Genomic DNA, 14967 nt, shown 5'->3' on the forward strand with positions numbered 1-14967 from the left:
GTGAGAGTAATAAGTTTGAATTTTATTCGGAAGGGGATGGGCAACCAGTGCAGTGACTGGAACAGATTAGAGGCGTTGGTGTAGCGGTTGGTCATGAAGATGAGCCTGGCTGCTGCGTTGAGGATATATTGGAGAGGGGAGAGTTTGGTGAGGGGAAGACCGACTAGTAATGAGTTACAGTAGTCAAGACGAGAGTAAATCCAAGCAACAATGAGAATTTTGGCGGTTTCCTCAGTAAGAAAAGGGCGGATTCTGGAGATGTTTTTGAGGTGAAAATGACAGGAGCGTGAAAGTGATTGAATGTGAGGAGTAAAGGAAAGATCTGAGTCAAAAATAACCCCGAGACAGAGGGCATGCTGCTTAGGAGTTATGATAGTGCCACACACAGATATGGAGACATCAGGTTTACGGAGGTTGGTAGATGGTGGGAACACAAGGAGCTCAGTTTTAGAAAGATTCAGTTTTAGATAGAGAGAGGACATGATGTTAGAGACAGCGGACAGACAATCACTGGTGTTCTGTATTAGAGCAGAGGTGATGTCATGGGAAGAGGAATATAATTGGGTGTCATCAGCGTAGAGATGGCACTGGAAGCCAAATCTGCTGATGGTTTGTCCAATAGGGGCTGTGTAGAGAGAAAAGAGGAGCGGACCTAGGACTGATCCCTGAGGAACCCCGATAGCAAGTGGAAGAGGAGAAAAAGTAGAACCAGCAAATGACACACTGAACGAGCGGTAAGAGAGATAGGAGGAAAACCAAGAGAGCCGTGTCCTTGAGGCCAATAGAGTGGAGCATGTTAAGTAGGAGTTTGTGGTCTACAGTGTCAAAGGCTGCAGAGAGATCCAGAAGAATCAGTAGAGAGGATTTACCCTCCGATTTAGCCGCCAAGAGATCATTTGAGATTTAATGCTTTCAGATCATCCAACTAATTTTAATATAAGATAAAGACAAACACAAGTAAACACAAAATGCAGCTTTTGAACGATCATTCCATTTATGAAGCATAAAAATGTATTCAAAACATAACACCTATGGAAAAAGTAACTGTCCCCCTAACCTAATAACTGTTGTGCCACCCATAGAGAGAGTAATAACTGCAGTCAAACGTTTGTGATAGTTTGCATTGAGTCTTTTAGATCGCTGTGGCCTACTCTTTGCAGAATTATTTTAATTCAGTTACATTGGAGGGTATTAACAGGGTTTTAGAGTTATAAGAAATTGATGGCCTATCCTCAAGATAGGCAATTGATACCTGATCAGCGGGGGTCAGACTCTGCACCCCCACCGATCAGCTGTTTTGAAGGGGCCATGAGCGCTTCTTCCCCTTTATTTCTGCAACTGCTCGTACTGTGAATCGCCGACACACTTGTAGCTGCAGATCACAATTACAACCTTCTCCCATTCACTTGAACAGCAGGTATAGAGCGAGTTGGACCACCACTGATCAAGTACTGATGGCCGATCTGGAGGACAGGCCATCAATTTCTTCTAACTAAAAAACCCCGTTAAAACCCTCCAACATAGCCGATTAAAAATAATTCAGCAAAGGATCGGCCAAAATTCACCAGTCAAAATTAGTTAGGAAACAAAGCGGCACATCGCTCACCCGAGCACTTCTGCCGCTGCGTTTTAGGGATCGTGGGGGGGGGGGGGGTTTCTCCATGCTCAGACCCCCACTGATCAAAACGTCTGACATGTCACAAGTTTTTTTTAAAGTTTAGTTAGTCCTAGTTCACACATAGTATTTTTGCAGGCAGAAAAAAATCTGCCACAACATTCCTTCAGGATTTTGAATTGGCAATGTTTGAGGGTTTTTCTTTCACGCTTTTTCCCTGCGGTCGTTGAATGTAATGCATAAACCGTGGGAGAAAAGGTTTTTTTCTGCCTCCCATTGATTTCAATAAAAAGGTCAGAGGCGGAAACTGCTCGAAGAAAGAGCATGCTGCTTTTTTTTTTTTTCCCCCGCGAGCGGCGTAAAGCCGCCCAGGACAAAAATATGCCTCTGCCTCTCATTGAAATCTATGGAGGGCAATTTGACCCATTCATTAGGTCTGATTCAGACGCAATCGGCGCAAAAAAAACTGAACTGACCCTTAAAGGGCTTTTCAAATCAGAGACATTTATGACATATCCACAGAATATGTAAAATGTCAGATAGATGCGGGTCTCTAGAATGCAGCCCCCTAAACCCAGCTCTACTGCTCTGTGTTGTGGCCAAATCGTGTGATTTCTGACCATGAATTACGGAAACTGTTTCCAAAACCCCTCGAGTAGTAAATGGCAGTTACAGAGCTACGCAGTTTCTGTAACTACCATTCAGTTGTATGGGACTTATAGAAACCGTGTAGCTCAGCGAGCTATGCAGTTTCCGTAATTCATGGTCAGAAATCACATGATTCAGCCACAACAGAGCAGTAGAACTGGGTTTAGGGGACCCCGTTCTAGAGATAGGTCTCACCTTTGGGACCCACACCTATGTGACATTTATGACATATATCCACAGGTTGTCATGAATGTCTCTGATGGGAAAACCCCTTTAAGCTTTAAGTTCTTGCCACAGCATCTTAAAATATTGACTTCAATCCCATTTAACGTGGCCATTCCAGAACCTTAATTTTCCTTTCTTTTGAACCAGAGGTAAACTTGCTTGTGTGCTTCGGATTATTGTCCTGCTGCACATTGGTGCTTGAGCTTTAGGTCACAGAAGGACAGGTGGACATTCAGGATTTTTTGATAGCCGGATAGCGTATAGTTCCATTAGTTAAGACAGGTAGACAGGTCCTGAAGAAGAAAAGCAGCCCCACGCCATCACGTTTGACTGTTGGTATAAAGTTCTTATGGTGAAACGCGGTGTTAGCTCTCTTTAGATGTTAGTTTGGGTTCTTTTGTGACCTCCCAGATGAGTCGCCAATGCGCTTTTGGTGAAATTTCGGTAGGCCAGACACTCCTGGTAAGGTTCACCCCTGTTCAAGTTTTCTCCATTTGTGGATAATGGATCTCACTTATACAATGGCTTTGTAACCCTTTCCAGACTTGTAGATTTCAATGAATGTTTGGCATCTGTATTAGGATCTCTTTAAAACGTGTTTTAGCCTGTTGTGGACCTGCTCCACAATAGTACGGCACATGCTGCTTATTGAAGCAGCCCTGCGCCGTACTATTGCGGAGCAGGAATAAACGGTCACTATGTGAAATCACATAGCGATAACACAGAGAGGGCAGCGGTCATTGATAGCCGAGTTACCGGGCTGGGGACCAATCAGCATGTCCCCATGCCAGCGATTGGTCAGTCTTCAGAGACTGACCAATCACAGCCATCTGACAGTCTACAGGAGAAAGCTCCTGTTGCCGTCTCTGAACTCATTTCTGTGAGATCGGTGAGGAGATCAGAGAAAGACCTACAAGTGGAAAAAAAAAAAAAAAAGTCTTTATTAACCCCCTTCCCACAAATGGGCATACAGCAACGCCCTGAGGATGAAGCGGGCACAGAAGGAATATAAAGCAGACATCCCACTGCAACAACAGCGATCACAGCTTTCCATAGCGACAGTGGCATTTAAGTGATTGACACAGAGAGAGGAGGCTCCCTCTGCACCCCCACAAAAAAAAAACAATCGCGGGGTGCCGATGGTTGCTATGGCAACCCGGAAGCCTAGCAACGACTTCCTGGTCAGCCAGGTACGGAAGCCTATTCGGTCCTGCCCAAGGCAGGAACTAATAGACTGACTGTCAGTTGTAAAATGGCAGTAACAATACACTGCACTACATAAGTAGTGCAGTGTATTGTACTGGGGATCAGAAGATCAGATCTTCAAGTCCCCTAGTAAATGTAAAAAAAAGTTTTAGAATAAATAATACATAATAGTTATCGCCACATTCGTATTGGCCTGAACTATAAAAATATATTTATCCCGCACGGTGAACACGGTAAAAATAGACAGACAGAAATTATTTTTTTGGTCACGTGGTTTCCAAAAAAATGGAATAAAATGTGATTAAAAAGTACCCCAAAATGGTACCAATAAAAAATTGTTTGTCATGCAAAAAATAAGCCCTCACACAGCTCCTTCGACAATAAAAAAAAAAAAATTTGAAAAAATAAAATAAAATAAAAAAGTTATGGCTCTCAGGATATGGGGACACTAAAACATTTTATTTAGTAAAAAGTGTTTTTATTGTGTAAAAGTAGTAAAACATTTAAACCCTTTATAAATTGGGTATTGTCATAATCTTATTGAACCGCAGAATAAAAGTAAACATGTTGTTAATACTGCACAGAGAACGCCATTTAAAATGTATAAAAACCAGTGAGAGAATTAGTCTTTTTGGTCTCTTCACCTCCCCAAAAAATTTAATTAGAAGTTATGACCCTCTGAATGCAATACGACGGCCCAGACTAATTTATATGTGCAGCAATTCTTCGCCTAAAACCCCACGTCATCATTTGCAGCCCCCACTGGTAGACCCTGTAAATGCAGCGGAGAAAATGACATTTTGGGGTCTGTGCTACATATGAGGCTAGTGAAGAAGTCAAATGTTAGTCAATACTGGAGTATGGATATTTTGTACAATACCACGGACACACTTTAGAAGCCCGAATCATGACCCCGAAAAACTGGTCTGTGAATAAAAGATTGGTTCAAAGCATACGTCACTATAAATGGATAATTAATTTTATTATTAATTTACCCCATTACAACATAATCCTATTATGACCTGATGCACTCCGCCCAGATTACAAATGCCCCCTCATTATAAACTGAAACACCAGTAAACCACTAAACAAAACTACTACCAAGCAAAATCTACTCTCCAAAAGCCAAACTGCGCTCCTTCTAGGCCTGGCAGTGTCCAAATAGCAGTTTATGACCACATATGGAGTATTACTGTACTCTGGAGAACCGCTTAACAATTTATGGTGTGTGTCTCCAGTGGTACAAGCTGGGCACAACACATTGGGCACTGAAATAGCACATCTGTGGAAAAATGGCAATTTTCAATCTGCAACATCTAATGTGTACTAATTTCTGCAAAACCTGTGGAGTCAAAATGCTCACTACACCTCATGATACAATTCCTTAAAGGGGTGTAGTTTACCAAGTGGGGTAACTTCCCGGGGGCTTTCACTGTACTGGTACCTCAGCGCAACGAAACATGGTGTCAAAAAACACATTTTGTAAAATCTCCACTCCAAAAACTAAATTGCGCTTTTTCCCTTTAGATCCTTGCCATATGTCCAAATAGCATTTTTCAACCACATGTGGGGTATTTCCTTACTCAGGAGGAATTGTGTAACACATTTTGGGGTGTTTTTTCTCCTGTATTCATTGTGGAAATTAAAAATTGAGATAGAACTACATCTTATTGGGAAAAAAACTATTTTTTCATTTTCATGTCCCAATTCTAATAAAATCTATAAAACACCTAAGGGCTCAAAATGCTCACTACTCCTCTAATTTATTTGTTTGAGGGGCATAGTCTCCAAAATGGGATCACACCTGGGGAATTTCTAATGTACTGGTACATCAGGGGCTCTGCATATGCGACATGGCCCCCAGAAACCAATTCGGGAAAATCTGCGCTGCAAAATCCAAATGGCGCTCCTTCCCTTCTGAGCCCTGCCGTGTGTCCAAACAGCAGTTTATTACCACATATGGAGTACTCCCGTTATCAGGAGAAATTACTTTACAAATGTTGGGGTGCTTTTTTATCTTCACAGACTAATTCCAATAAATTAATTTAAAAAAAAAAAACACCTGTTGGGTCAAAATGCTAACTATACCATTAGAAAAATTCCTTGAGGGGTGTAGTTTCCAAAATGGGGTCACTTTTGGGGGGTTTCCACTGCAAACGCGACATGGCACCGAAAACCATTCCAGTAAAATCTGCGCTCAAAAATCCAAATGGCGCTCCTCTTCTGAGCTCTGCTGTGGGTCCAAACAGCAGTTTATTACCACATACGGGGTATTACCGTAATCTGGAGAAATTGCTTTACAAATTTTGGGGTGCTTTTTCCCCTTTATTCCTTGCAGAAATTAGAAAATTCTAGAACTTTTCAAGAAAAAGTCAAATCAATTTAGCAAAAATATGTGGGGGTCAAAATGCTAACTGTACCCCTATATGAATTCCGTGAGGGGTGTAGTTTCAAAATGGGGTCACTTTTGGGGTCACTTTTGGGGGGTTTCCACTGTTTTGGCACCACAAGACCTCTTCAAACCGGACACATATTACAATAAATTGTTTCAATCCATTAGCACGCTAGGGCCACATGTGGGATATTTCTAAAAAACTGCAGAATCTGGGCAATATTAAGATGCATTTCTGCAACCTTCTGTGTTACAGGAAAAAAATATTTTACAAATTAATTTTGGCAAAAATGAAATTTGTAAATTTCACCTCTTGATTCCTGTTGAACACCTAAATGCTGTTTTGAATACTTTGAGGGGCGCAGTTTTCAAAATGGGGTGAGTTTTGGGGGTTTCTAATATATGGGCTCCTCAAAGCCACTTCAGAACCGAACTTGTCCCTGCAAGAAAAAAAAAATTTACATTTTCTTGAAAATTTGAGAAATTGCTGCTAAAGTTCTAAGCCTTGGAACGTCCTAGAAAAATAAAAGGACATTCAAAAAATGATGCCAAACCAACATAAAGTAGACATAAGGGAAATGTTAGCTAGTAACTATTTTGTGTGGTATTACTATCTGTTTTACAATCAGATCCATTTAAAATGAGAAAAATCATAATTTTTGCAAATGTTCTCTAATTTTTGGTGTTTTTCACAAATAAGCAATGAATTTATCGACCACATTTTTCCACTAAAAGTACAATATGTTTTGAGAAAATCTAGAAACGCGAGATCACGCTGTGCCGTCACTTAGGGGGGATTCACACGAGCGTGATTTGGCAGCGTGTAGACCGCGTGGTTTTCGCGCGGCACGCAATGCCCTATAGAAGTCTATGGGGCAGTACACACAGTCCGTGTATTTTGCGCAGCGTTTGTTCGCTGCGCAAAATACGCGACAGGTTCAATAACTGCGTATTTCACGCATCACGCACCCATTGAAGTCAATGGGTGCGTGAAAACCAGGCAGGTCGCACGGAAGCTCTTCCGTGCGAACTGCGTGTTTGCGCAACCGCTGTCAAAAGGATGAATGGAAACAGAAAAGCACCACGTGCTTTTCTGTTTCCAAGCATCCAAACGGAGTGTCTTTGCGAGGAGCGAACCCCGACAACCGAAGCTAACTTCACCGGGTTCGGCCAAACTCGTTTTGGCCGAACCCGGCAAAAAAAATTCCGGTCCGCGACGTCGGAAGACATTCACTGTGCATGGTGCTGAAAGAGTTAAACTGTTTCAGCACCATGGACAGTGACTTGCGATCCCAAAATACATGAACCTGTAAAAAAAAAAAACGAAGTTCTAACTTACCGATTACTCCTGTCTCCTTCCTGCAGTCCGACCTCCCGGGATGACACTTCAGTTCAAGTGACAGCTCCAGCCAATCACAGGCCGAGCACAGGCTGCAGCCAATCACAGGCTGCAGCGGTCACTTGGACTGCCGCGTCATCCAGGGAGGTGGGGCCCGATGTCAAGAGAGAGGCGCGTCACCAAGGACGCGTCACCAAGGACGCGTCAACAAGGCAACGGCCGGGAAGTTCTCGGTAAGTAGGAACTTTATCTTTTTTTTTTTACAGGTTTTTAGCTGTTGTGTTCGGCATTCACTGTCGAGGGTGCTGAAAGATTTAGCTCTTTCAGCACCTTGGACAGTGACGGGCGTCGACAAGCCTCATCTCTATGATGCCGGCTGCGCGAAAATCACGCAGCCGCGCATCAGACACGCATGACACACGCAGCTGTCAAATGGTTTTTGCGCTCGCAAAACGCCGCGTTGTTTGCGCGCGCAAAAACGCAACGCTCGTGTGAATCTGCCCTTACTCCCAAAGTTCCTTCACCGGAGCAACGGGAGAATGACCAGACATAGGCGCCGGCTGTGGTGCCAGGACTGCTGCTGAGGAGGGTAATTGTGCTGGCACGGCTGACAGCCGATGTCTGGTCATTAGATTTGTGACAGAGCTTCTGTAATGACACATAAAAGCATTCCCAAGTTATTACCACATAAAGGGACAGGTCAGATTTGAAAAAATGGGTCTGGTTCTGTAGGCCAAAATGAGCTTCTAGTCTGCTTCACGTAGCCAGACAGGTTATATGTAAGTGATCTTTAGATTCAACAGGTAAAGCAGTAATTATGCCTGGTTGTGGCTAGTGAAATTAAAAACTCAATTGTCAATTGAATTTGGGTAACCGGTTGATTTAGTAGCAGGGAGGGAAAATACTTTTACATAGGGCTGAACAGAATTTTTCCTTAACCCCTTAGTGACCAGGCCATTTTAGGCCCTGATGACCAAGCTATTTTATTAGTTTTTCTATAGTCGCATTCAAAGAGCTATAACTTTATTTTTTCGTCTACATAGCTGTATGAGGACTTGTTTTTTACGGGATTAGTTGTACTTTTTAATAGCACCATTTTAGGGTACATATAATCTTTTTATTAACTTTTTTGGGGGGGGGGGGATTATAAAAAAAATAAATAAATGAAATTCCACCATTGTTCTATGCGTTTTTAAATTGACGCCTTTCACTGTGCAGCGTAAATAACATGTTACCTTTATTCTATGAGTCGGTACGATTACGGCGATACCACATATGTAGAGGTTTTTTTATGTTTTACGACTTTTGCACAATAAAAACACTTTTGAACTAAAATTATTTGTTTTTGCATCGTTGCTTTCCAAGAGCCGTAACTTTTTTATTTTTCCATCAATGTAGTGATTTTTTCGGCTTGTTTTTTGCGGGACGAGACCTAGGTTTTGATTGGTACTGTTTTTGTGTGCATGGGACTTATTGATTCATTTTTATTATGTTACACAGGTTTTACCAGAGAAAACACAACTCTATTTATTGTCCAGATTCTGCAGTTCTTAGAAATATCCCACACGTGGCCTTCGTGTGCTAATGGACTAAAGTACAGGCCTCAGAAGTAAAGGAGCACCTAGACTATTTTGGGGCCTCCGTTTTATTAGAATATATTTTAGGCACCACGTCAGGTTTGAAGAGGTCTTGTGGTGCCAAAACAGTGGAAACAATCTCAAAGAGAGACCATTTGGTAAACTACACCACTCAAAGGAATTTATCAAGGCGTATATTGAGCATTTTAACCACACAGGCTTTTTGACGAATTTAGTGGAATTAGGCTGTGAAAATGAAAAGCTAAATTTTTTCCAATAAAACGTAAAAAAATAAATAAAATAACTTCTGCAAAAATAAAGGAGAAAAAGCACCCCAATAATGGAAAAGCAATTTCTCTTGATTATGGCAATACCCCAAACGTGGTAATAAACTGCTGTTTGGACACACGGCAGGGCTCAGAAAGTAAGGAGCACCATTTGGCTCTTGGAGTTAAAGTTCTGCTGGAATGGTTTTCTGGTGCCACGTCGCATTTGCAAAGCCCCTGAGGGACCAAAACCACGGAAACCCCCCAAAACTATACCCCTCGATAAATTTCTTGAGGGGTGTAGTGAGAATTTTGACTCCACAGTTTTTTTGGGCTGAATTTAGTGGAATTAGGCTGTGAAATTTATATTTCTAAGGAATAGAAGGCGAAAAAGAACCTCAACACTTGTAAAGCAATCTCTCCCAAGTACGGCAATACCCTATATGTGGTCATAAAACAGTTTGGCAGGGCTCAGAATGTCAGGAGCACTATTTGGCATGCAGACTTTGCTTGATTGATTTTTGGGCACCATGTCACATTTGGTACCCTTGAGGTACCAATATAGGCAAAACCCCTTGAAATGTGGCTCCATTTTGGAAACTACACCCCTCAGGGCAATCATTTACCTGGACATATGACAGGACTTAGGAGTGAAAGAGCACAATGCGCATTTGAGGCCTATTTTGGGGACTTTGGCAGCATTGGCCTACAACTGCAGGGCTCTGAGGTAAAGTAGTAAAACAAACCCTCATGTAGTGACGCCCAATTTGGAAACTGCATCCCTCAAGGTAAGGGGTGTAGTGAGCATTTTGACCCCACAGGATTTTTTTTTTTTAATAGAACTTAATGCGCAGCAGATTGTGCAAAGTGAAAACTGCAATTTTCCACTCATATGCCATTTTAGTGCACAATATGTTGTGCCCAGTTTGTGCCACTGCAGATAAATACTTAATAAACCGTTAAGCGGGTTCTCCCAGGTATGCCATATATGTGGATGTAAACTGCCGTTTTGGCACACTGTAGAGCTCGGGAGGGAGCACAGATTTTGCTTGGTAGTTCTATTTGGGGTTTTACAGATAGTTCAGTTAATAACGTGGTGGCTCATGTAAGGCTTTGTTCACATCTGCGTCGGGCTTCCGTTTATGGGTTCCACTGGAACTTTCAGTCATTGGCACCCATAGCTTTCTGTTTGAGTTACCATTGATTTCAACTGTAATTATTCTGTTGCAAATGGTTTTAGTTGGTCTCCGTTCCATAAGGCTTCCGTTTTTTTTAGCAGAAATGGCGTAGTAGACTGCGCTATTGTTTCCGCCAAAAACAACGAAAACCTTACGGAACAGAGACAAATGGAAACCATTTCCAATGGAAACATTGCCACTGAAATCAATGGTAATGCAAACTGAAAGCTCTGGTTTCCGTTCATGGGTTCCCCTGACCGAAAGGTCTAAAGGAAACCCATGAAAGGAAGCCAGATGCAGATGTGAACGAAGCCAAAGCTGGGTAGAGCACATCAGGGTATAATAATGCGGTAAATAAATAATCCACAGAATTGTGGCCAGTGTCGCACTGATAAATGGTGCCAGATCTTATCCCCCTTTTGGAACACACACACTGCACATCTTTGTGTCTCTATATTCTGAGAGCCAGAACTTTTTTTTTTTTTTTCGCCAATGGAGCTGCGTGAGGTCTTATTTGTTGCGGGATAATCTGTAGTTTTATTAGAACTATTTAGAGTTACATGCAACTTTTTGATCACTTTTTATTCCTTTTTTTGGCAAGCAAGGTAACCAAATCCCCAAAAATTGACAGTGTTTTTTTTTGTTTCTTTTACAATGTTCACCGTGTGCTATAAAATGTTTACTTTATTCTGCAGTTCGATACGATAGTTTTAGGTTTTACAGTGTTAGCACAATAAAATAAAAAATGTAAAAAAAAATGTCGCCATATTCTGAGGAGACTTAACTTTTATTTTTCCGTCCAAGAGGCTGTGGGAGGTCTTTTTTTGCAGGACGGGCTGTAGTTTTTGGTAGAATTTTGATGTACATGCAACTTTTTGATCACATTTAATTCTATGTTTTGAGAGGGGTGGTAAATAAAAAAAAAAAAAAAAACAACCGATTCCGGAATGTTTTTTACGATGTTCACCATGCGGAAAAAATAAACGTAATATTTTTATAGTTTGGGTGGTTACGGACAGGGCGATTAAAAAAAAATAAAAAATGCATTTTTTTTTTTTTAAATTTTTTTTTTTTCCCCCTATAATAAAAGACTAATTGGTATAAAGGTGGCTATGGTTTTGTTAACGTGAATCTGGTTTGTACATTTTTGTACAACATTTTCATAAACATTTTTTTATTGTCCCACTAGGGGACTTGAAGGCATGAAGCCCTGATCGATATTCTAATACACTGAACTAGCTACACAGTGAAGTGTGAGTGAGAGAGATTGTCCAAAACCAATTGAGATTTTATTTTTAGGCCTGCCTCCCAGCGATAAAAATTACCATTTATGTTGCAATCAGAAAAAAAAAAAAAACTGAAAAAAAACAAAAACACAGGATTTTAGGATTTGGTTGAACGGCATTAAAAATAATGATGGTGCTTCTGTCAGGTCAATGCCAATTTTTGATGGTCCCAAAACAAGAAACTAATTGCAAACCAAGGACAACATTTTATTGCTCAGACTGTGAGGAGTCTGTTGTAACCTTATCCTTAAAATGTATCTTGACTATCGTTCCCTGCTTCAGAAACTAATGGAAGAGGTCTGTATTACACTGCACTGTACATTTATACTTGAATAAAAACAAAAACAATTTTGGGGACATTTGTAGGATACTTAAAACGGAGATAGACTGTAAAATACCTGACTGTAGATGACCTAGATGAGCTGGCAGAATAGGCAAAAACAGGTCAGATGAAATTTAAAGTTGATAAATGCAAAGTAAGGCAACTAGGCCGCAATAACCGTTATGCTGAATGTACATCAACTCCTTCCCAACATTTGACGTCTATTTAGCTAGAAAAATGGCGTGGGCTCATGGGCGTCTGCTGTATGATACAGCAGACACATCATTGTAGTGAGCAGGTGCCCACTTATTTAACCCCTTAGATGCTACTGTCAATAGCGACCGTGGCATCAAAGCAGTTAGAAAGAGGCAGGCGGAACCATCTGACAGCCAATCGGCCCCCCGCAACCTGAATGCGGTGTACCGATGGTTGTCATGGCAAACTGAGGGCCTAATGAAGGCCCCCAGGTCTGCCACCTTTGTACGGCTATTAAAGAGCCTCTGTCACCACATTATAAGTGGCCTATCTTCTACATAAGGAGATGAGCGCTATAATGTAGGTGACCGCAGTGCTTTTTATTTATGCTAATGAGTTGCTTAATGCCCAAGTGGGCGTGTTTTTACTTTAGACCAAGTGGGCGTTGTACAGAGGAGTGTAGGACGCTGACCAATCGGCATCATGCACTCCTCCCCAGTCATTTAGTCAGTGCATAGGGATCCTTTTAGATCACTATGTGCTGTCTTATACGAACACATTAACAATACTGACAGTGAAACAGTACTTCTTTTCTACGTATGTTCTACGTATGCACCCATGTGAAAACCTTATGCTTTCCGAACCTTGTTCCATTTACAGAGGACCAGGGACATTCATTATGTGTGGAGTAAAACCGATATAGACATCAATATAGGAAAGGGTACTTTACAGTTAGAGTAATCAAACAATGTAATACCCTACTCCAAGCGGTAGTAATGGCAGATACTATGTCAGCATTTAAAAAAAGTCTGCAATCCTTCTGGCCACATTAAAAATACAACAAAAATTAAAAATTAATGCAAAGATAGCTCAAGTTCCTCAGAGAATACATTATGTTAGATGTTATATTTGCTACTATTATTTTGTTGAAAAGCATTATAAATTAGCATTACTTTAGAACAGTCAAAAAATAAATAGTAGCGTCTCTTACCATGTGCTCCATGCAGATACTGATCTCTCCATCACTGTAAAAAGCACCATAGAACCCAACAATATATGGAGAGTTACACTCATGAAGGACTTGTAGCTCTCTAATAATCTGATTTCGAATTGCAGGCTTTATTTCTAGGTGAATCAGCTGTTAGAAAACAAAGAAGGTATAAAATGTGGCTGGAACATGAAAGGAAAGTATCAGTAAACCAAGAACAAATTAAATTAGAATTTGTGGTTGTATGAAGGAAAAGAAGCCGGGAGAAACTAGAGCCAGCCACACAATTTGGCCACTGCACTTCGTGCTGGCCATTCCAACGTAATGCATGTATGGCCCGGCTCTGCACGAAGGCCCCACGCACACGACCTTGAAAATTCTCCGTAATTGCAGAACATAATACGGTCCGCAATTATGGACGAAATCGCTTCTTTTGGCCGCGGACACCTTTCCATATCGCTATGGATAGGAGTCCGTGCCATAGAAGTGTACTGCAAAAGATAGAACATGTCCTCTCTTTTGCCTTTTACGGGCCGTGCTCCAAAAACGTCGGCGGCAGGCCGTGCCCGCAATCGCCTTAGGTCCAATGCACACGTCCGTAAAAAAAAAAAATCTACGTAAAAATCTCCGTAATTGCGGACCGTATTAGGGTCCGCAATTACGGACCCGTTCACTTCTATTGGCCTCGGAGACCTTTCCGTATCGCTACAGATAGGTGTCCGTGTCGTAGAACTGTACCGCAAAAGATAGAACATCCTCTATCTTTTGCGTTTTACGGGGCGTGCTCCCATACTTTGTATGGGAGACCGGTCCGAAAATGCGGGCTGTGGCCGTGCCCGCAATTGTGGAGAGCATTTCTCCTCATAGAAAGGTCCCAAGCCGAGAATCCTCCTCTATAACGTCCATATGCCCTAATAGTGTATACGGGAAGAGTTTTCACGGTGCTTTAACCTCTTACAGAAGAACTCCCGGCAAAAACACCCCCCCACGTACTGTGGTCAGAAAACTCACCTTTGGCTTTATCTTGTAGTTTCAGCCACTGCTGCAAGCTGCCGTTCGGTCACATGACCCTCACTGACTAACTGAATCTTACATCGTGTGTTGTGTGGAAAGGATGGCAGTCTTTATATTCATTCCTACGAGAGCCTCTATGTGAGCATCACAGAAATAAATAGACTGACTTCCTGTCCATACAGCAGACACCGTAAGATTCAGTTAGTCAAAGCGGTGGTCATGTGACCGAATGGCAGCTACGACAAGAAAAAGCTGTTCCCGTGCAAGCAGTAGCAGGAGCCTGACTGATAGGCAGTCGGGTCTGTGCTGTAACCGCTGGAATCAGGGAATCCTCTGATCCCAGCCATTAACCACACAGACGCAGAGGTCAATAGCGATAGCAGAATCTAAGAAGCTTGACAGAAGGATGACTTATTGTGCAAAATTACTAAAACAATCAAAACTATATAACATGTGGTATCGCTGCATTCGTACTCAGTAGCATAAATATGGCATGTTCTTTATATCGCACAGTAAACCGCATACAAAAAATAAACAGAACGAAAAAAAACAAAAATCATGAATTCCTGTTGGTTTGTTTTTTCCCAATCCCCACAGCAAAATTTTTAGATTAATACATAAATTATTTGTACCCTAAAATGGAGACCATAAAACTCATCTAAAAAGTTACCCATAGCAACAAATCAGAGCTAAGCTATTATTTCTAAAACTGCTCT

At 41.6% G+C, this 14967-nt stretch overlaps 1 protein-coding gene across 3 annotated transcripts in view; it reads right to left on the reverse strand.

The window, feature by feature from the left end:
• Nucleotides 1-14967, reverse strand: part of MAP2K2 (mitogen-activated protein kinase kinase 2) — a 62522-nt gene that overhangs the window by 18144 nt on the left and 29411 nt on the right. For 2 of the 3 annotated variants that reach the window (XM_075864240.1, XM_075864232.1), the window contains exon 4: nt 13241-13387. The exons of the other annotated variant lie outside the window; for it this stretch is intronic. In XM_075864240.1, coding sequence (XP_075720355.1) covers nt 13241-13387 — 147 coding nt within the window. The remainder of the gene's footprint in view (nt 1-13240; nt 13388-14967) is intronic. 3 annotated transcript variants of the gene reach the window in all.

Source organism: Rhinoderma darwinii, chromosome 1 (genome assembly GCF_050947455.1).
Source record: "Rhinoderma darwinii isolate aRhiDar2 chromosome 1, aRhiDar2.hap1, whole genome shotgun sequence".
NCBI lineage: Eukaryota > Metazoa > Chordata > Amphibia > Anura > Rhinodermatidae > Rhinoderma > Rhinoderma darwinii.